This window comes from Salmo salar, chromosome 01 (genome assembly GCF_965601325.2).
Source record: "Salmo salar chromosome 01, fSalSal1, whole genome shotgun sequence".
In the NCBI taxonomy this organism is placed as follows: Eukaryota; Metazoa; Chordata; class Actinopteri; order Salmoniformes; family Salmonidae; genus Salmo; species Salmo salar.
In genome coordinates, this window is record NC_138291.1 from 131,234,483 (window position 1) to 131,257,209 (window position 22,727).

Consider the following 22,727-nt stretch of genomic DNA (forward strand, 5'->3'; position numbering starts at 1 on the left):
TTTTCTTTAACCTTTCTGGGACATGTGGGACGCTAGCATCCCGCGGGACACACTGCCAACCCGCGGGACACACTGCCAACAGCCAGTGAAATAGCAGGGCGGCAAATTCAAAACAACAAAAATCTCATAATTCAAATTTCTCAAACATACAACTATTATATCCCATTTTAAAGATACACTTCACGTTAATCCAACCACATTGTCCGATTTCAAAAAGGCTTTACGGCGAAAGCTTAACATTAGATTATGTTAGGACAGTGCCTAAACAAGAAAAACCACACAGCCATTTTCCAAGCAAGGAGAGGTGTCACAAAAACCAGAAATACAGCTAAAATGAATCACTAACCTTTGATCTTCATCAGGACTCAATGTTACACATTACATGTATGTTTTGTTCGATAAAGTTCATATTTATATCCATAAACCCCATTTTACATTGGCGCGTGATGTTCAGAAATGTTTTGCCTCCCAAAACTTCCGGTGAATGAGCACATCAATTTACAAAAATACTCATCAACGTTGATTAAATTTACAACCGTTATTGAAAGAATTATAGATTCACTTCTCCTTAATGCAACCGCTGTGTCAGATTTCAAAATAGCTTTACGGCGAAAGCACATTGTTCAATATTCTGAGTACAGAGCTCAGCCATCAAAGCAAGCTATACAGTTGCCCGCAAGTTCTGGAGTCAACAAAACTCAGAAATAGTATTATAAATCTTCACTTACCTTTGCTGATCTTCGTCGGAATGCACTCCCAGGACTCCCACTGCCACAAGAAATGTTCGTTTTGTTCGATAAACTCCATATTTATGTCCAAATACCTCTGTTTTGTTCGTGCATTCAGATCACTATCCAAAGGCAAAATGCGCGAGCACAAAACCAGAGACGAAAAGTCAAAATGTTCCATTACCGTTCGTAGAAACATGTCAAACGATGCTTACAATCAATCCTTAGGGTCTTTTTAACATAAATCTTCGATAATATTCCAACCGGACAATAGCGTATTCATTACAGAGGAAAAAAGAACGGTGCGCCTGCATACCCGCGCAGTAAACAACTCATTGGTCCCAGGCTTGAGACAGCTCTTATTCTCTCCCCAGTAACAGTAGAAGCATGAAACAAGGTTCTAAAGACTGTTGACATCTAGTGGAAGCCTTAGGAAGTGCAAAATGACCTCAGACACTGTAGTTTGGATAGGCAATCACTTGAAAAACTACAAACCACTTCCTGGTTGGATTTTTTCTCAGGTTTTTGCCTACCATATGAGTTCTGTTATACTCACAGACATCATTCAAACAGTTTTAGAAACAGCTTCAGAGTGTTTTCTATCCAAATATACTAATAATATGCGTATCCTACCTTCTGGGCCCGAGTAGCAGGCAGTTTAATTTGGGCACGTCGTTCATCAGAATTTCTGAATACTGCCCCCGTCACTAAAAAGTTAATGAGTCCAACGCGAAAGATATACTGCTTCTCCGAGAACCGGCCAAATCCCAGTCATTCACGTGAAGAAAAGGCGGAAATACAGGGTGCGGAGATCGGTGTGATTTGTGAGTAATTCGTCAGCAAGTGGGTAACCCACCATCCATTCTATTGGCCAACGTACAATCACTGGAGAATTCACTGGATGATCTCAGTTCGAACACTATCATACCAACGGGACATTAAAAACTGTAATATCGCATGTTTCACTGAGTTCACTGAGTCGTGGCTGAACAACGACACGGATAATATACAGTTGGCTGGGTTTTCCGTGCATCAGCAGGATAGAACAGCTACGTCTGGTAAGACAAGGGGTGTGGGTCTATTGGTAAATAATAGCTGGTGTCTCGAGGTATTGCTCGCCTGAAGTAGAGTACCTCATGATAAGCTGTAGAGTTTATCTATATTTACCACCACAAAAGAATGCTGGAACTAATACCCACTCAACGAGCTATAGAAGGCCATAAGCAAACATGAAAATGCTCATCCAGAAGTGGTGCTCCTAGTGGCCGGGGACTTTAATGCAGGCAAACTTAAATCTGTTTTACCTCATTTCACCCAGCATGTTACATGTGCAACCAGAGGAAAAAATACTCACACACAGACTCATACAAAGCTCTCCCTCGCCCTCCATTTGGCAAATCTGACCATAATTCTATCCTCCTGATTCCTGCTTACAAGCAAAAACTAAAGCAGGAAGTACCAGTGACTCACTCAATACGGAAGTGGTCAGATGCTACGCTACAGGACTGTTTTGCTAGCACAGACTGGAATATGTTCTGGAATTCATCCAATGGCATTGAGGAGTATACCACCTCAGTCACCGGTTTCAATAATAAGTGCATCGACAGAGTCGTCCCCACAGTGACCGTACATACCAGAAGCTATGGATTACTAGCAACATCCGCACTGGGCTAAAGGCTAGAGCTGCCACTTTCAAGGAGTGGGACACTAATCCAGATGCTTAGCTGGATTTCTTCTATGCCCTCAAAAGAACCATCAAACAGGCAAAGCACCAATACAGGACTAAGATTGAATCCTACTACACCAGCTCTGATGCTCGTCGGATGTGGCAGGGCTTGCAAACAATTATGGACTACAAAGTGAAGCGCAGCCGTGAGCTGCCCAGGGACGTGAGCCTACCAGATGAGTGAAATGCATTTTATGCTCGCTTTGAGGCAAGCAACACTGAAACATGCATGAAAGCACCAGCTGTTCTGTACGACTGTGATCACGCTCTCCATAGCCGATGTGAGCAAGACCTTTTTAAACAGGTCAACATTCACAAGGCCGCGGAGCCAGACGTATTACCAGGGTGTTTACTCGGAGCATGCGCGGACCAACTGGCCAGTGTCTTTACTGACTCCCTGACCGAGTCTGTAATACTAAAATGTTTAAAGCAGACCACCATAGTCCCTGTGCCCAAGAAAGTGAAGGTAACCTGCCTAAATGATTACCGCCCGTAGTACTTACGTTGGTAGCCATGGAGTGCTTTGAAAGGCTGGTCATCAACACCATCATCCCGGAAACCCTAGACCCACTCCAATTTGCGTACCGCCCCAAAAGATCAACAGATGACGCAATCTCAATCGTACTCCACACTGCCCTTTCCCACCTGGACAAAAGGAACACCTATGTGAGAATGTTGTTCATTGACTACAGCTCAGCGTTCAACACAATAGTGCCCACAAAGCTCATAACTAAGCTAAGGACCCTGGAACTAAACACCTCCCTCTGCAACTGGAGCCTGGACTTCTTGATGGGCCGCCCCTGGGTTGTAAGGGTAGGCAACAACACATCTGCCACGCTGATCCTCAACAGGGGGGCCCTACAGGGGTGCGTGCTTAGTCCCCTTTTGTAGTCCCTGTTCACTCACAACTACATGGCCAAGCACGACTCCAATACTATCATTAAGTTTACTGACGATACAACAGTGATAGGCCTGATTACCGACAACAATGAGACAGCCTTTAGGGAGGAGGTCAGAGACCTGGCAGTGTGGTACCAGGACAAGATCCTCTCCCTCAACGTGAGCAAGACAAAGGAGCTGATTGTGGACTATAGAAAAGGAGTGCCGAACAGGCCCCATTCACATCGCGCTGTAGTGGAGCGTTTCGAGAAATTCTCAGGGTCCACATCACCAACAATCATTGTCCAAACACACCAAGACAGTAGTGAAGAGGGCACAACAACACCTTTTCCCCCCTGGGAGACTGAAAAGATTTGGCATGAGTCCCCAGATCCTCAACGTTCTACAGCAGCACCCTCGAGAGCATCCTGACCTGTTGCATCACCGCCTGGTATGGCAACTGCTCAGCATCTAACCGTAAGGCAATACAAAGGGTAGTGCATACGGCCCAGTACAGCACTGGGGCCAAGCGTCCTGCCATCCAGGACCTACAGTTGAAGTCGGAAGTTTACATATACCTTAGCCAAATACATTTAAACTCTGTTTCACAATTCCTGACATTTAATCCTAGTAAAAATTCCCTGTTTTAGGGCAGTTAGGATCACCACTTTATTCTAAGAATGTAAAATGTCAGAATAATAGTAGAGTGATTTATTTCAGCTTTTATTTCTTTAATCACATTCCCAGTGGGTCAGAAGTTTACATACACTCAGTTAGTATTTGGTAGCATTGCCTTTACATTGTTTAACTTGGGTCAAACATTTCGGGTAGCCTTCCACAAGCTCTGCACAAAAGTTGGGTGAATTTTGGCCCATTCCTCCTGACAGAGCTGGTGTAACTTAGTCAGGTTTTTAGGCCTCATTGCCCACACATTTTCTGTAGGTTTGAGGTCAGGGCTTTGTGATGGCCACTCCAATACCTTGACTTTGTTGTTCTTAAGTTATTTTGCTTGGGGTCATTGTACATTTGGGAGACACTAACAGACACTAACAGCTTACAGACGGTAGGCAATTAAGGTCACAGTTATAAAAACTTAGGACACTAAAGAGCCCTTTCTACTGACTCTGAAAAACACCAGAAGAAAGATGCCCAGGGTCCCTGCTTATCTGCGTGAATGTGCCTTAGGCATGCTGCAAGGAGGCATGAGGACTGCAGATGTGGTCTGGGCAATAAATTGCAATGTCTGTACTGTGAGACGCCTAAGACAGCGCTACCGGGAGACAGGACAGACAGCTGATCGTCCTTGCAGTGACAGACCACGTGTAACAACACCTGCACAGGATCGGTACATCTGAACATCACACCTGCGGGACAGGTACAGGATGGCAACCACAACTGCTCGAGTTACACCAGGAATGCAAAATCCCTCCATCAGTGCTCAGACTGTCCGCAATAGGCTGAGAGAGGCTGGACTGAGGGCTTGTAGGCCTGTTGTAAGGCAAGTCCTCACCAGACATCACCGGCAACAACGTTGCCTATGGGCACAAACCCACAGTCGCTGGACCAGACAGGACTGGCAAAAAGTGCTCTTCACTGACGAGTCACGGTTTTGTCTCACCAGGGGTGATGGTCGGATTCACGTTTATCGTCGAAGGAATGAGCTTTACACCGAGGCCTGTACTTTGGCGCGGGATCGATTTGGTCATTGCAGGCAATCTCAACGCTGTGCGTTACAGGGAAGACATCCTCCTCCCTCATGTGGTAACCTTCCTGCAGGCACACCCTGACATGACCCTCCAGCATGACAATGCCACCAGCCATACAGCTCATTCTGTGCATGATTTCCTGCAAGACAGGAATGTCAGTGTTCTGCCATGGCCATCTGGGACCTGTTGGAGCACATCTGGGACCTGTTGGATTGGAGAGTGAGGGCTAGAGCCATTCCCCTCAGAAATGTCCGGGAACTTGTTTGTGCCTTGGTGGAAGAGTGGGGTAACATCTCACAGCAAGAACTGGCAAATCTGGTGCAGTCCATGAGGAGGAGATGCACTGCATTACTTAATGCAGCTGGTGGCCACACAAGATACTGACTGTTACTTTTGATTTCACCCCCCCCCCTTTTGTTCAGGGACACATTATTCAATTTCTGTTAGTCACATGTCTGTGGAACTTGTTCAGTTTGTCTGTTGTTGAATCTGCTATGTTCATACAAATGTTTACACATGTTAAGTTTGCTGAAAATAAACGCAGTTGACAGTGAGAGGACGTTTCTTTTTTTGCTGAGTTTATATACCCCTGTTCCTGCCACCCACAGGCAGCACCCAGTGGAGTATCATATGAAGGAAGCCAAAAAACTCAAGCACAAAGCAGATGCCACGGTAATAGTCCTATTTTTACTCTCCCGTTTTCTCTCATTCTCTCTCAATTCAGTATTTTTCTTTCATTTGTGACAATCTCAATGGATTCTAAACCAAGGTCTGTGCATTTTTGTTTACTCTAGTCTGATAAGGTGGGCAAAGCTTTCAACTACCTCGATGCTGCCATGTCCTTTGTGGAGAGCGGCATCGCTATGGAAACCGATCCCCAGACCCCGAAGTCGGCATATACGATGTTCGCTGAAACCTTGGATTTGATAAGGTAAGCAGCCCAAACAATATGTACTAGATGGAGCACCTTAGCTGCAATGAGTAGGGGTGGGCATTTTAAATATTTTCAGGTATGAATAATAAGACATTTTTGTTGGATATCCAGATAGTTGTATAACACTTTTTTTTTGGTGACTTTATTTAAACTTAGACACTTGTTTGCTGTGCAGCCTGCGTGACTCAGAGGATGGTCAGGGCCCGATGGTGTGTGTGAGACAGGAGGGAGAGTGAGAAAAAAAATGCCTCTGACTCGTGCTAGTTAGACAAACTTGTAAATGCCATAGGTTATCTGTCATCCCATCTGGCAGTGGCTGTCTTTACTGCATCAAATTGATTTAAAGAAGAGACGATGGCCAGATGTCAGCTAGCTAGGCTAGTTGAGGCCATTTTGCTGCGCTCCCCGTCCTTTTCTACAACTCCATTCAGATTAAACCTGTCAGTTGCTCCTGCTAGCCTACTCCTTCTCATTTAGCTAACTTAATTCCAGAATTGTAATTCCATTTTGCATGAAATTAGAGGTCTACCACTTCAAATTGCTACACATAGGAGCCTCTGACTATAGTGCCAACAAGCTACACATGTAAAACCTGTGTAGGTTATATGGTATGTCTTTTAATGGGGTGCACGTCATAGAAACTACATTCAAAAGTTTGTTTTATTCAATTAAGAATTTCACGGATGTATCAAAAATGAAATACAGAAATCTAATTTACGTACAGAACCTGTCAAAAGTTTGGACACCTACTCATTCCAGGATTTTTCATTATTTGTACTATATTCTACATTGTAGAATAATGGTGAAGACATCAAAACTACGAAATAACACATATGGAATCATGTAGTAACCAAAAAAAGTGTTACAAACCAAAATATATTTTATATTTGAGATTCTTCAAAATGTCCACCTTTTGACTTGACTGCTTTGCACACTCTTGGCATTCTCTCAACCAGCTTCAATTAACAGATGTGCTTTGTTAAAAGTTAATTTGTGGAATTTCTTTCCTCCTTAATGCTTTGGAGCCAATCAGTTGTGTTGTGACACGGTAGGGGTGGTATACAGAAGATAGCCCTATTTGGTAAAAGACCAAGTCCATATTATGGCAAGACAATATTTTGCTCAGGGCCTCCAAAAGACCGACTGATTACATGTGTGGGTATGGATGAGGCAACAAGCCACTGCGACCCCTCATGATGAGTTCCTTTTTTTTTTTTGTGACCCCCCCCCACCGCTATCAAAGTTTCCCATCCCTGCTCTACAGACTATCAGTAACATTTCAAAAAATCTACTAACCATAGCTCTAAGCCTTATCCTAACTCTTATTCTAAACCTAACCATAACTTTAGCAAGCAGTGGCTTATCAACAAATATTTTTTTATGTAACCTTTATTTAACTAGACAAGTCGGTTAAGAACAAATTCTTATTTACAATGATGGCCTACCGTCATTGATAGTATGACCTTCTGTAGAGCATCAATATCCAAATAAAGTGTGACCCAAAAATGTATGAAACAATCAAATTATTAAGTAATCACTCTATGAAGTACTTTACCCTCCACTTCTGATTGTCATAACAAAATGTGGGTATGTGGTCTAGGACAGGATGTGAAACTCACCTTTGCGTTTCCTGTGCTTTTTCTCGTTTTTTAAATGCCACCTCTACTCTTTCAGGTTCATACTGAAACTGAAGGGTTCTGTGGACCCCTCTGCCCCTGTTACAGACAAGGATTTTACAATTTTATGGTAACTAGATAACCAGGACCCTACTATATGTAATAGATACCCTGCTACACCACACAATAGTTTACTATAGTTCTGTTAAATGTAACATAAATGTCAAGTAGTGGCACTTTGGATCCATTTTACCTCAAGTCAGTGAAATGAAGTATTCCTGCAGAGGATTATGAGAATGTAACCTTTTTGTTATTGTCTGTCAGTATGAGGTGCCAGTCCCTTCTACAGATGGCCATGTTTCGCTACAAAAGAGAAACAGCACTTAAGTATTCAAGGACCCTCACGGATCATTTCAAGGTAGGCTTCAAGGATCACGTGTTGGTCCTTTGTTTCTGCATGTCTTTGTGTGTGTAGTGTACACACATTCACTGGAAAATAAATGGCAGCGACGTTCTGAGCACACAACTAGTTGAGTTCTTGGATTCATATTGAGTAATCAAAAAGTATGTTTGTGTAAATTCAAATGAATATCAAATTGTCAATGTGTGTAGAGACATGGTTAAATAGCAAATGAGTTTGACTGAATTGGATCTTAAATTCTCTTTTTCAGAGCTCCTCCAAGTCTGCAGCTCCCTCCCAATGTGTCTCAAAGTAAGTATTTTACCTAGTGTTTGTCTTCTGCTCAGCATTTTCCCTTTGTGTGTCCTGTCTCCTGCTTTAGCATTTAGTCAGAATTATTAGTGTTAGGTTGATTTCCTGTACAAACTATTTCTCTCATAGGGTGTCCAATCAAACAAATCTTTTGACCAATGAGTAAAATAACCTCATGTCTATATCATAATCCGTTCAGAAGTTATTGGAGTCTTTACCCTTGTAGGAAGGCTAAAATTAGGGTGACTAAATCAATGGAGGCTGGGGGGAGTGGTAAAAAATCTGGATAATAGCAACTTTCTTCTCTAATACGGAGGACATATAAGAATATAGAGATGCTAGAAATCGATTTTTAGACATGACATGTATTTTCATATTTTAGTATACCCTTTTCATATTAATGTGAAATTCCTGTTATTTTTTGAAGATATCACATTTTATTGGTTTGTACACAAATTATTTTGCAGATGTTATCGCAGGTGCAGTGAAATACTTATGTTTCTAGTTCCAACAGAGTATTCCACCTGAGTAAATACATGTTAGAAACGCCTTTGGCTGTGTTTACAGCTGTGAGTCTGTTTTTGGGTAAGTCTCTTAAGGGCTTTGCACACCTGGGCTGTGCAATATTTGTCCATTATTCTTTTTTAAATTCTTCAAAGTCTGTCAAGTTGGTTGTTGATCATTGCTAGACAGACATTTTTAAGTCTTGCCATAGTTTCAAGCAAAACTGTAACTAGGCCATTTAGGAGCATTCAATCTCCTCTTGGTAATCAACTCCAGTGTAAATTTGGCCTTGTGTTTTAGGTTATTGTTCTGCTGAAAGGTGAATTTCTCACCCAGTATCTGTTGGAAAGCAGAGTAAACCAGTCTTTCCTCTATGATTTTGCATGTGCTTAGCTCCATTGTTTCTTTCTGTCTTGAAAAACTCCCCAGTCCTTGCTGTTGACAAGCATACCGATAACATGATGCAGCCACCATCATGCTTGAAAATATGAAGAGGGGTACTCTGTCACGTGTTGTTGGATTTTCTCCAAACATTAAAAGTTACTTTCTTTGCTGCATTTTTTTTTGAAGTATTACTATTAGCGTCTTGTTGCAAATAGGATGCCTGTTTTGGAGTATTTGTAATCTGTAAAGGCTTCCTTTTTTCACTCTGTCATCTAGGTGAAAATTGTGGAATAACTACAATGTTGATCCATCCTCAGGAGAAAACTATCACAGCCATTAAACTCTGTAACTGTGTTAAAATCACCGTTGGCCTCATGGTGAAATCCCTGAGCGGTTCCCTTAGGAAGGACACCTGTAGCTTTGTAGTGACTGGGTCTAATGATACACCGTCCAAATCCTAATTAATAACTTTACCATGCTCAAAGGTATGTTCAGTGTATGCTTTTGTTTATTTTTACCCAATCTGCATATCAGAGCGAGTTATTGGAAAACCTCTCTGGTCTTTTTGGTTGAATCTGTGCTTGAAATTCAGTACTCGACTGAGGGACCGTTCAGATAATTGTATGTGTGGGGTACAATCTTATTAGTAATTCAAATACCATGTTAACCACTATTATTTCACACAGTGAATCCATGCATCTTATGTGATCGGAAAGCAAATTTCTACTCCTGAACTTATTTAGGCTTGCCATAACAAAGGGGTTGAATACTTATTGACTCAAGACATTTAATCGTTTCATTTTTTATTAATTTGTAAAAAAAAGAATCTAAAACCAAAATTCCACTTTAGCATTATTGGGTATTTTCTATAGATCAGTGAAACAAAATCTCAATTTAATACATTTTTAATTCAGACTGTAACCCAACAAAATGTGGAAAAAGTTTTTAGGGAATGTTGGGAATGAATAGAAAAGGTGTGTGGACAGCAGTAGTTATGTTGACTAGAATACAAAAATATAAAAGTGTTGGTCCGTCCCATGATTCATGAACTTAAATAAAATATCCTAGAAATTGTGCACAAATTTGTTTACATCCCTGTTAGTGAGCATTTCTCCTTTGCCAAGATCCATCCACCTGACAGGTGTGGCAAGAAGAGGATTAAACAGTGTGATCATTACACAGGTGCACCTTGTGCTGGGGACAATAAAAGGCCACTCTAAAATGTGCAGTTTTGTAAAACAACATGTCTCAAGGTGTCAAGTTTTGGGGGAGTGTGCAGGAATATTGACTGCAGGAATGTCCACCAGAGCTATTGTCAGATAATTGAATGTTCTGAAACAAAGCTGAAAATGTTCAATTTCTTCCATGGCCTACATACTCAGACATGTCACCCATTGAGCAGTTTGGGATGCTCTGGATCAATGTGTACGACAGCTTGTTCCAGTTCCCGCCAATATCCAGCAACTCCGCATAGCTATTGAATAGGAGTGGGACAACATTCCACAGGCCACATCAACAGCCTGATCAACTCTATGCAAAATAGATGATTAGTGCTGCATGAGGCACCAGATACTGACCGGTTTTCTGATCCACACGCTTAACTTTTCTTACGCATCTGTTGGTCACAGATATCTTATCTGTATTCCCAGTCATATGAAATCCATAGATTAGGGCCTAATGCATTTATTTCAGTTGACTGATTTCCTTTATATGAACTGTAACTCAGTAAAATCTTTGAAATTGTTGCATGTTGGGTTTTAAATTTTTGTTTAGTATACATATGAAGTGGGTAAAGCAGTATGTAAACATTATTAAAGTGAACAAACAAGCATATCTCTGTGAAATGTCAACGGAGCAAGCTTTTTATTTTCAAAGCCTTTTACATTTATTTCAGCTCGCGTCATGTTAATTTAACTTTTTGCGCCTCGCAGAAACAACTTTGCAGACGACCACCACAGCGTCAAATCCTCAAAGAATGCTGTGAGAAAGCGGCAGCGCTTTGTCAACAGAGCTCAGTGCTTATTAGGTCACAAAATCTGACTTTTTGTATATAATGTTAATAATATGTTAGACCGCACTGAATGATTCAGAACATGAAGAGTCATATTTGTCTTGGTAACATTTATTTTATAACATAAGGAAGTTGAATTTTCATCACCAAAGCAAATTTTCACCCACTGGGGAATCAATTGAGTACTTTGACAACTGCTTAAATAAAAAAGGCTTCATAAGTAACGTAACATTACAGAACCTTTTTGTTTTTGATTCAGAAGTTAATATATCCATTTAAATCAGAAAATAAACATAAATGGCATTGACAGAATTATTGACACCCTAGACTTAATATTTGGTAGCACAGACTTTGGTCAAAATAACTGCAATCAAGCGCTTCCTATAACCATCAATGAGCTTCCTCCACCTCTGTACTGGCAGTTTGGCCCACTCCTCTTGTGCAAACTGCTCCAGTTCTCCCAGATTAGAAGGGTGCCTTCTCCTAACTGCTGTTTTCAGATCTCTCCCAAGTTTTCAATGGGATTTAGATTTGGACTTGCTGGCCACTTCAGAACAGTCCAACGTTTTGTCTTGAACCATTCCTGGGTCCTTTTTGAAGTGTGTTTCGGGTCATTGTCCTACTGGAAGACCCATGACCTTCGACGGAGACACAGTTTTCTGACACTGGGTCCGACATTGCGCTCCAAAATACCTTTGGTATTCACCTGATTTCATGATGCCATGCACACGTTCAAGGCAACCAGTTCCATAGGTATCAAAGCAACCCCAAAACATCACTGAACCTCCATGTTTGACTCTAGGGAAGGTATTATTTTCTTTGAAAGCTTAATTTTGTTTTCTGTAAACATGTGCTTTTCCAAAAAGCTGTAATTTGGCCTCATCTGTCCACAGGATATTCTACCAGAAGGATTTTGGCATGTTCAGCTGTGTTTTGGCAAATTGCAGTCGGGCATATGTCTTTCACTCAGCAGTGGGGTCCTCTTGGGTCTCCTACAATATAACCCCCTTTCATTGAGTTGGTGACGGATGGTGCGAGTTGAAACTGTCGTACCTTGTCTGAATGTCAGCTTCAATCTGTGTGGCAGTTGACTGAGGTGCTTTCTCCACCATTCAAACAATCCTTTGCTGCAATCTTCCATTAAGTTTTCTCTTGCGGCCACGTCCAGTGAGGTTGGCTACAGTGGCATGGGCCTTAACCTCTATGGGCTAGGTGGGACGCAAGCGAAATATCAAGGGCGCCAAATGTGAAAACAATTAAATGTCATAATTCAAATTTCTCAAACATACAACTATCTTACACCCTTTGAAAGATAAACATCTCCTTAATCTAACCACGTTGTCCGATTTCAAAAATGCTTTACGGCGAAAGCATAAAGTTAGATTATGTTAGGACAGTACATTGAAAATAGCTGTGTGTAATGTTTTGTCAATGCAAAGACAGGCGTCACCAAAAGCAAAATAGGCTTTGCGATACAGACTAGGCGCCATCTTGGAGTCATCTAAAATCAAAAATACTATGTAAATAATCCCTTACCTTTGATTATCTTCATCAGAAGGCACTTCCAGGAATCCCAGGTCCATAACAAATGTAGTTTTGTTAAAAAAAGATCATAATTTATGTCCAAAAAGCTCTGTGTTGTTAGCGCGTCCTGTAGGCTACTCAAAAACATGAACGACGCCCGCCGGACTTGTCTTCATCAAAGAGGGGGAAAAAAATATTTACGTTCGTTCAAACATGTCAAACGTTGTATAGCATAAATCATTAGGGCCTTTTTCAATCAGAACTTCAATAATATTTAAGGCGGACGATTGCATTCTCTTTTAAAACGTATGGGAACGAGAGTACCCAAACATGCACTCGCGCGCCAGAGCAGTATCGGCCATCCGCTTATGACCAACGTTCAAAGTCTCTTGTTCAGTCAGTTTTCACAGTAGAAGACTCAAACCACTTTGTAAAGACTGGGAACATCTAGTGGATGGCGTAGGAAGTGCTCAATGATTAATACGTCAATGTGTGTTTCAATGGCATAGGCTTAAAAGTAATTCAACACATCAGATACACACTTCCTGTTAGAAATTGTCTCAGGGTTTTGACTGCCATATGAGTTCTGTTATACTTACAGACACCATTCAAACAGTTTTAGAAAATTCAGAGTGTTTTCTATCCAAATATGTTAATAATATGCATATCCTACCTTCTGAGTTGGTGTAGGAGGCAGTTAAAAATGGGCACATATTTCTTTCAAAATTCTCAATACTGCCCCCTATCCCCAACAGGTTTTAAACTTCTTGATTACATTACTTATGGTGGAAACAGGAACATCAAGGTCTCTGGAGATTAACTTGTAGCCTCGAGATTGTCCATGCTTGGCTACAATCTTGTATCTGACCTCCTCAGATAATTCTCTGGTTGTTTTGTTCAACTGCACACCGAAGACAAACATAGTTGGATACCAAAATATATGTTAATTTCAACAGTTTTCTGGAAGAAATGGTGCATTATTTGAAAAAAGTGCAAGGGTGCCAATATGTTTGGCCACGACTGTACATCTAATTCAACCCACTTATTAATAAGTGTATATATACTGTTGGAAATCATCATATTATGTGCTCAGTCTCATCCGAGGCTGCAGGTAGCCTAGTGGTTAAAGCATTGGACTAGTAATCGAAAGGTTGCAAGATCAAATCCCTGAGCTGACAAGGTAAAAATGTTGTTCTGCCCCTGAACAAGGCAGTTAACCCACTGTTCCTAGGCCGTCATTGAAAATAAGAATTTGATCTTAACTGACTTGCCTAGTTAAATGAAGGTAAAATAAAAAAAATGATCTATATGATACATGCCCCACCCTACCCTCTCTTTCCCAGAAGCACGGGCACACCATCCCCCATGTCTCCCATGCCGTCTCCTGCCAGCACAGCCAGCTCTGGGCCAGGCTCCAACCACAGCAGTGGGGTGGGAATGGGCAATGTGAGCACCGTAGCCATTCCCCAGATCATCCAGCAGGTGGCATCGTCCTACGTCAACATCACAGCACTCTTCCTGAGTGCTCACGACATCTGGGAGCAGGCTGACGAGCTGGCACACAGAGGCAGTGGTAAGGAGGAGCAGAGGGGAAGGTTAAATAGTCTTACACAAGGATATTATTACACCTGAACAGATTCTTTATAGCTGTAGTTCTATATATCATCACTAGAGGTCATGATGACTGGGGGAAAAAATACTGGTGATGTAGACGGTTGTAATATTCATGTGAGCATTTCTTTCCTGCTACTCTATCTAATGTTGGTATTGACTTATCCAGGCTCTTTTCTTCTCTTTTTTGTGTGTCTCTAGGTTTGTTGTCTGAGCTGGACTCAGCTCTGGGCCAGTTGAGCCTGACCTCCACCATGAGCTCTCTGGTGCGTCACACACGGCAGGGACTGCAGTGGCTCCGACTGGACACCCGCGAGACACAGTGACCGTTTCTCAACCCCACACAACACTACACAGCCCTCCTTACTCCTGCCTACAGTACCCAGCCCTGGATAACCCTGTCCAGGACATCCTATTTGGCTTTATTTATTTATTGACGGGCCATCAGATGAAGGCAGGATACCAAGTCCCTCTACAAGTTGTTCACATGGATACAAAGTCACATGTTTATTACATTTTTCTCAACTACCTATGAAACTGAAGTTCAGAGACCCTGTGTCACACACACACTTCCTCGTCCTCTGTTGGTCACATGGATGGGTCCATTAACAGAACAACTATCACATCCACCTCTGGATCTCTGGAGGCAGCAGGGCCTGCTAGAGCTGTAGTTAGCTGAATGCGACTCTCCCTTTCTGAATAACTTGTCACACAGCCAACTGACTGGCCTGGCCACCCCTCTGGGTTAGACAGTGGGAAGGTTGGCTGAAGAACTGACTTTTGGGAGGGGTCAAAGAGTCCTCCCACCCTTCTCCTGTGGTAATGCAAAGCAGTGATGATAAAAAGCTTATTTATTAGCCTTATTATATTATCATTATTACTATTAATATATTGTTTCAGTAAAAGTTTGTTTGATCAAAAGCGGTGTCATGGCCAATATTTACTTCACCTAGCTGAAAAGGCCTATAGAACTACAGGTATCCATCCATCCCAGACCCATCTATAATAATAGTAATAATAATATTGGTCAACTCCTGCAGAATATAACGAGTATCTCCGCGCTCCATAAAGTATTTTTAAATTGGTTTTGCCATGGAAAATGTACATGCCACAAGATGGCCCTTGACACTTTTTGTGAATATGTATGTTTATTATTCTACCCTTTTCTCTTCATAGGAGATTGAATCTACCTGCCAGGACGGGACCACTATGTTAATTCAGTCATAACAGAAATACAGTGTATTCGGAAAGTATTCAGACCCCTTGAGTTTTTCCACATTTTGTTACGTTAAAGCCTTATTCTAAAATGGATTACATTGTTTTTTCCCCCTCAATTGTTTTTTCCCCCTCATCAAACGACACACAACACCCCATAATGGCGAAGCACAAACAAGTTTATATAAATGTTTGCAAATATATACAATTTAAAAAACTAATCACATTTACTTAAGTATGCACACCCTTTACTCAGTACTTTGTTGAAGCACCTTTGGCAGCGATTACAGCCTTGAGTCGTCTTGGGTATGATGCTTCAAGCTTGGCACACCTGTATTTGGAGAGTTTCTCCCATTCTTCTCTGCAGATCCTCTCAAGCTCTGTCAGGTTGGATGGGGAGCGTCGCTGCACAGCTATTTTCAGGTCTCTCCAGAGATGTTTGATCGGGTTCAAGAACCAGCTCTGACTGGGCCACTCAAGGACATTCAGAGACTTGTCCCAAAGCCTCTCCTACATTGTCTTGGCTGTTTGCTTAGGGTCGTTGTCCTGTTGGAAGGTGAACCTTCACCCCAGTCTGAAGTCCTGAGTGCTCTGGAGCAGGTTTTCATCAAGGATCTCTATACATCTTTCCCTCAATCCTGACTAGTGTCCCAGTCCCTTGTCGCTGAAAAACATCCCCATATCATGATGCTGCTGCCACCATGCTTCACCGTGGGGATGGTGCCAGGTTTCTTCCAAACGTGATGCTTGGCATTCAGGCCAAAGAGTTCAGTCTTGGTTTCATCAGACCAGAGCATCTTGTTTCTCATGGTCTGAGAGTCTTTAATTGCCTTTGGCAAACTCCAAGTGGGCCTTCATGTCCCTTTTACTGAGGAGTTGCTTCTGTCTGGCCACTCTGCCATAAAGGCCTGATTTGGTGGAGTGCTGCAGAGATGGTTGTCCTTCTGGAAGGTTTTTCCATCTCCGCAAGAGGTACTCTGAAGCACTCTGAGTGGCTATCGGGTTCTTGGTCACCTCCCTGACCAAGGCCCTTCTCCCCCGATTGCTCAGTTTGGCTCAGCAGCCAGCTCTAGGAAGAATCTTGGCAGTTCCAAACTTTTTCCATTTAAGAATGATGGAGGCCACTGTGTTCTTGGGAACCTTCAATGCTGCAGACATTTTCTGGCACCCTTCCCCAGATCTGTACCTCGACACAATCCTGTCTCGGAGCTCTACAGTCAATTCCTTCAACCTCATGGCTTGGTTTTTGCATTGACATGCATGTTCAACTGTGGGACCTTATATAGACAGGTGTGTTCCTTTTCTAAATCCAAGTTGTAGAAACATCTCAAGGATGATCAATGGAAACAGGATGCACCTGAGCTCAATTGCGAGTCTCATAGCAAAGGGTCTGAATGCTTATGTAAATAAGGAATTTCTGTTTTTTATTTGTAATACATTTGCAAAAATGTACCTGTTTTCGCTTTGTCATTGTGTTAGTGTGTAGACTGATGAGGAAATGTTTTTATTTAATCAATTTTAAAATAAGGCTGTAACCTAACAATGTGGAAAAAGTTAAGGGGTCTGAATACTTTCCGCATGCACTGTATGCTTTGATTTGAGTTGGATTCTGAACTTAAGTTCCTTTTATCAACAATAACTTAATCTACAACATTTTAGATAAGAAGCAAAATAGTCTATGATGCAGTACAGTTTTACCAGTAGCCCTGGTTCATTATCTTCAGACAGGAAGAAGTAACTAACTACCTAATTTTCACTGCACATGGGAAACAGAGCAGTCGGAAGGGAGGTAGGGAAGTGGGGGACTGTAGCTTAGTCTGATGGTTAAGAACGTTTACTCTAATTCGGCAATCTAATCATAAAGAGACTTTTCACACACGAGCTGAAGCTGTGCATCTTTCCAGTTTTTATACAGAAATGGCATCATTCAGTAGCAACAAAAGTGTGCCTTAGATGTTTAAAGGAGACTTAAGTCTGTCTTCCCAAATGTAATACTTTTTGAATGTAGCATCATCATGGATAATTGACACAGCGAGTCCCAAAAACAGAAGTCAAGTGACTATGTATGTGCTAGGAGTTTTGAGAGCACGATAGTCTGTGAAAGTCAAGTCCTACTCTGCCCTTTGCTATACTAACAATCATGACCGTTGGAAAGGATGCACTGTTTGACTGGCAGCGTGAGAAAGCACTGACAGTTGGTTGTGTTTACATCATTTGCATTGCTCTGTCACATCCTGTATGTACATTGACAAGTTTTGTTTTCAAAATCATCTAAATTATTGCTGCTTTTTAGTGCAGTACTTGAAACTACTACTGACCTTTGACTCAACTGCCCATTATCTCTAGATAAATGTGTCCCAAATTGCAACCTATTCTCTATTTTTGACCAAGTAGTGCACAATATAGGGAATATGGTCCCATTTGTGGCACAGACAATGTCTAGAGGAGTATTAATTGTATATTGTATGTTTAGGCCTGTTCATGGAGTTTAAAGACTGAGATGTAGACCCTACTGTCTTCCTGTAGAATTAATGGCAGCATTTCCCTTTTAAAGCGCTGTGTTCAATTTGGGCCCTACACAGTATCTGTTATTCTCATTTCAATCAGGTGGGGTTTGATGGTATTACAATTACAAACTTGCAATTGATTAAATCAGTGGTTATTTATTGTTTAACAGATGTTATCAAAGCAAAATACTAATGTTCCTTGTTTTTGCATCAATCATCAATCTTCTGATATTGTCTTCCCATCCTGCCCTCTCATTAACACCTCAATGCTTACAGCAAGATAAATGGCCAACATGCATATCATTTGCATGTATTTTCAGTTTCCTTTAGTGTTCTATGGGTTGGTCTGAAAACACCACTTTGAGTTCTTAAGAATGAATGACCTGTCAGTCTTTCCTCTTGCTTGTTGTAAGGTTTTGGTTATGCTATAAAACTGAGCATTATAAGAAAAACAATATATTTAGAACATTAAAGAAAGCACTAATGAAACACTGTTTTTGATGAAATATTGGAGAGTGGTTTGGACCACCATACTTTTGCCTATAATTTACTCAATCTGGGCCATTTTAGTTATTTGAATTGGTTTGTTACTATACTGTAAAATAAATAAATTGTGGCTCACTGGAAAACAACATTTCTATTGGAGTGCAAATATATAAGGGCTGCACATGGAACCACAAAAGAACAATGCGTTATGTTTATTTTACCACAAATATGAAAACTATGAATAGAGTACACTCCAGTACCATGGCTTTTAGTTTATTTTTCTTCCTTCAAGTAGGCTGCTTTGTAAGTAATAATATTTTGAGTTTCCCAACTTGGATGTCAGCACTGCACATGAAATGTTGTCCTGTTTGAGATTACATTCGACATTGTACTTACTACTTAAAACACATTTCTCTGGTTTCTATATCATGTTAATCAAATCAAATGTATTTATATAGCCCTTTGTACATCAGCTGATATCTCAAAGTGCTGTACAGAAACCCAGCCTAAAACCCCAAACAGCAAGCAATGCATGTGAAAGAAGCACGGTGGCTAGGAAAAACTCCCTAGGAAAAACTCCCTAGAAAGGCCAAAACCTAGGAAGAAACCTAGAGAGGAACCAGGCTATGAGGGGTGGCCAGTCCTCTTCTGGCTGGGCATTATAACAGAACATGGTCAAGATGTTAAAATGTTCATAAATGACCAGCATGGTCAAATAATAATAATCATAGTAGTTGTCGAGGGTGCAACAAGCATGTCCGGTGAACAGGTCAGGGTTTCATAGCCGCAAGCAGAACAGTTGAAACTGGAGCAGCAGCACGGCCAGGTGGACTGGGGACAGCAAGGAGTCATCATGCCAGGTAGTCCTGAGGCATGGTCCTAGGGCTCAGGCCCTCCGAGAGAAAGAAAGAGAATTAGAGAGAGCATATTTAAATTCACACAGGACACCGGATAAGACAAGAGAAATACTCCAGATGTAACAGACTGACCCTAGCCCCCCGACACACAAACTACTGCAGCATAAATACTGGAGGCTGAGACAGGAGGGATCAGAAGACACTGTGGCCCCATCCGATGATACCCCCGGACAGGGCCAAACAGGCAGGATATAAACCTGCCCACTTTGCCAAAGCACAGCCCCCACACCACTAGTTACATGTCCTTTCATAGTTTAGGCTTAATTGTCATGCTTCATTTAAACCTTTATTCTTTGTGCTTAATTTGTAGGTATTCTGTTAGAAAAATTCTAATTATTGTCAATAACTACGTGATATCACACTAAAAGGACCATCACCTTGGTCTTTTACTGGGAAATTGTGCAGAAATGTTTTGTAATTCAACTTTTTTGCCTTGTGAAAATATGTAAATAGTTTGAGATGCAATGTACAGGCGTATAAAGACTGATTGGCAATCAATTTAGGTTTTCTTTTCTTCTAAGTTACTTTTTTCCAAAGAGGCTGTTTTGTAGCTTGGCCACTGTAGATGAAGATGAATTGTTGAAAATGTTAAACTGGTTCAACTGTACATTTCTGCCATCTAGACCAGAGCTCTGCAGTGTAAAATGTTTGACGCAATAAACTTTGGGGAAAATGTGCTGGTTGTGTGAATTATTCTTCTTAACCAGGGCTGCCAACCCTCTTCCTGGAGGTCTACAGTCCTGTGGGTTCTCAGTCCAACCCTAATTTAACACAACTGATTCTACTAATTAGCTGCTCAACAAGATCTTAACTAGCTGAATCAGATATCCATAATTAGGGCATTGATATCTGCTATAAAACATTGTCATTCAAGGGAATTGGGTACTTTGAACAGGGGGACACATTTTGAGATGGTCCGTTGCAGGTCAGCTGAGGAGGGGAAAAAAACGGCGAACTCCGAGGCTTAGCAACTTTTGCAAATATGCTTCTGAGTCTATAACCTTTTATGATGATAACCTGGTCTTCCTTACATAACTATAGGGGAGGATGACTGCCCCCTCTTACTGAAGCCACAAAGTTCAAGGCTGACTGTGGTACTGCAGGCATTGTTTGTAGCAAACAAGATCCCCCATTATAGTCAATGGAAGTGTGTTCAATATTTGTGGATATAAAAAAATATATGTCTGAACACAATCATGGCACCAATAATTGCTTCTATTGCATCAGGTGTATGTCGTTGAACTGATTTATTTAAAAATCGCACACAGAAGTTAAGGATAATTTAGTTTCCAATGGCAGCCTGCCATACCCTGGTCGGCCTTCAATTTGAGATCCTCAATGAGAGGGCAGCACTGATCTAGCCTGCACCGTCACTTCCTGGAGTAGCTCAAACTGCGCATGTTATGTCTCCATGAGACACCATTTTAACCCGACGTCCTTGGCTTCAAATGCGCTATTAGAATGGGGTGTTCTGTTTTTACACTTGCTTACTGTCACTTTGTGTAACATTAGTTAGCTAAGTTAACTTGATAGGAATGCCAGCTGTCTGGCTATCCAATAAACATTCAAATGTCAAAAAAAAGAAAGTATTCACGTAGGAATGAATGGTGTCGTGTTCGATGACTTCATTCATATATACAGTCATTGCATAAATATGATGGACTAATTAGACAATGATCTACAATCGCCCCGTGGACAGCGAGAGATTTGTTGTTCACACTTTTCTCGGATTAAGATAATCTTTTTGCTTCTTGACTGTTGGGAGAGCTTGCTAGCTACTACTTGACACCAGCATTGGGTTGTGACCAATTATTTAAACCCTGGATTGCTGATGTTATGTATTGGCCAATGATAGGCTTTGATGCCACCGGTTGGCGCTATAAACACTCCTCAGAAAAGCAATCCTCCATAGGAATGGAATTCTACAGTATTTCATTGAAATGTTTCAAGGACAACATTACATGTATTTAAGTATTTTTGTTGTAGTTGGGACAGTAACATTAGTACTTTCAAGAAAAGTTACAGCCGTATGTATAAATTAGCATGTCATATCACTTAATCCGGCATAGCCAAAGACACGACATATTGGAGCCCCCGTGCGAGGAATCTAAAATAGGATGAAGCTTTTATTTTGATTCAGCATATATAAAATTGAAAAGCAGATTACATAATATACCAAGTTGATTATATACATTATGGGAATTGTAGACTGGAATTATTGGTGCGTGTGTGCTCTGGAGAATCGCCTCCGTGTTGTGCTCTGACGTAGTCAGTGGGTAGCATAAACTATACATGTATGTATGTATGATAGCTGATAAAGCTATCTGAGAAATAGCGCGTTTGGCCAAACGCTAAGTATTTCTGCCTCTCGCGTTTCAGACGCGTGTTGGCTAGGTCATTATTAATTTCTCGAGCGAGGACAAAGAGCCAGCCGATTGAAATTTAGGAGAGATTAGCTTGACCAGCGATAAGTATCTCTCTGTCTCTCGCGTTTCGATGCGAGTAGACCGCGGTGCATTTCGTTGTTTCCCGCGAGTTCCGGTTAAAACATCGTCAAATATCGCCGGAAAGTGTTTGAACATAATACGTTATACGTAAAACCTTTCCCTTGCCAAGGGAATCCTATGTTGAGCACTTTTCAGGCATCAAGTAGCATTAGCTTGCTCGAGATGCTAAGCTAACAAAAGGTAAAACAGCCATTTTGTTTGTGCCACATGGTAATTCATCCGACTTGAGTTGGACTTCAGCGTGTGCCAGCAGGGACCTTTGAAGAGTCACCAGTACTTTGCTTCAAGTAGAATTAGTCAGGTGACACTCAAGTCGTTACTCGTGATATCCAGACGGATATCGATGTCTTATTCAATTGAACTAATAAGTGAAATTGCCAGATTTACATTCTCAAGTTTAAATAATATCCATATTGATGAGTTTTCTAAATGAGACATTGTAATCTTTTTCCACATTAACCTAGATGAATAAACCTCTCAGGTTAATTCAAGTTTAAATCCCAAATAGCCTATACAGGTTTGATTTATCATTAAAATTGATCAATCAGTAAAATTTGGTTTTTGCAAAACCCATTCAGTAATCCAGTACTGACAGAAGTCCCGCCCCGCGGGAATCCCATGAGTTTTCGGCATAAGTAAGAAGTGTACCATAGTGGGAAGTGCTCCCAACATTTAATCTACTGTTTACACTTATGATATCCAATCAATGGAGATTGTATGGATTATCATCTCATTCAATTTAATAAGTTAAATTGTTGAA

General features: G+C 41.3%; 1 protein-coding gene across 2 annotated transcripts in view; it reads left to right on the forward strand.

The window, feature by feature from the left end:
* The window catches only part of LOC106560682 (AF4/FMR2 family member 1), a 93,576-nt gene extending 73,439 nt beyond the window's left edge, over window positions 1–20,137 (forward strand). The window contains exons 13-19 of one of the 2 annotated variants that reach the window (XM_082978804.1): window positions 5,648–5,711; window positions 5,834–5,970; window positions 7,648–7,719; window positions 7,914–8,007; window positions 8,261–8,301; window positions 14,071–14,297; window positions 14,537–20,137. In XM_082978804.1, coding sequence (XP_082834930.1) covers window positions 5,648–5,711; window positions 5,834–5,970; window positions 7,648–7,719; window positions 7,914–8,007; window positions 8,261–8,301; window positions 14,071–14,297; window positions 14,537–14,661 — 760 coding nt within the window. In that variant the 3' untranslated portion in view covers window positions 14,662–20,137. Of the gene's footprint in view, window positions 1–5,647; window positions 5,712–5,833; window positions 5,971–7,647; window positions 7,720–7,913; window positions 8,008–8,260; window positions 8,302–14,067; window positions 14,298–14,536 lie in introns of both variants that reach the window. The other variant, XM_014123796.3, reaches the window with a different exon arrangement.
* Window positions 20,138–22,727: the final 2,590 nt, after the last annotated feature.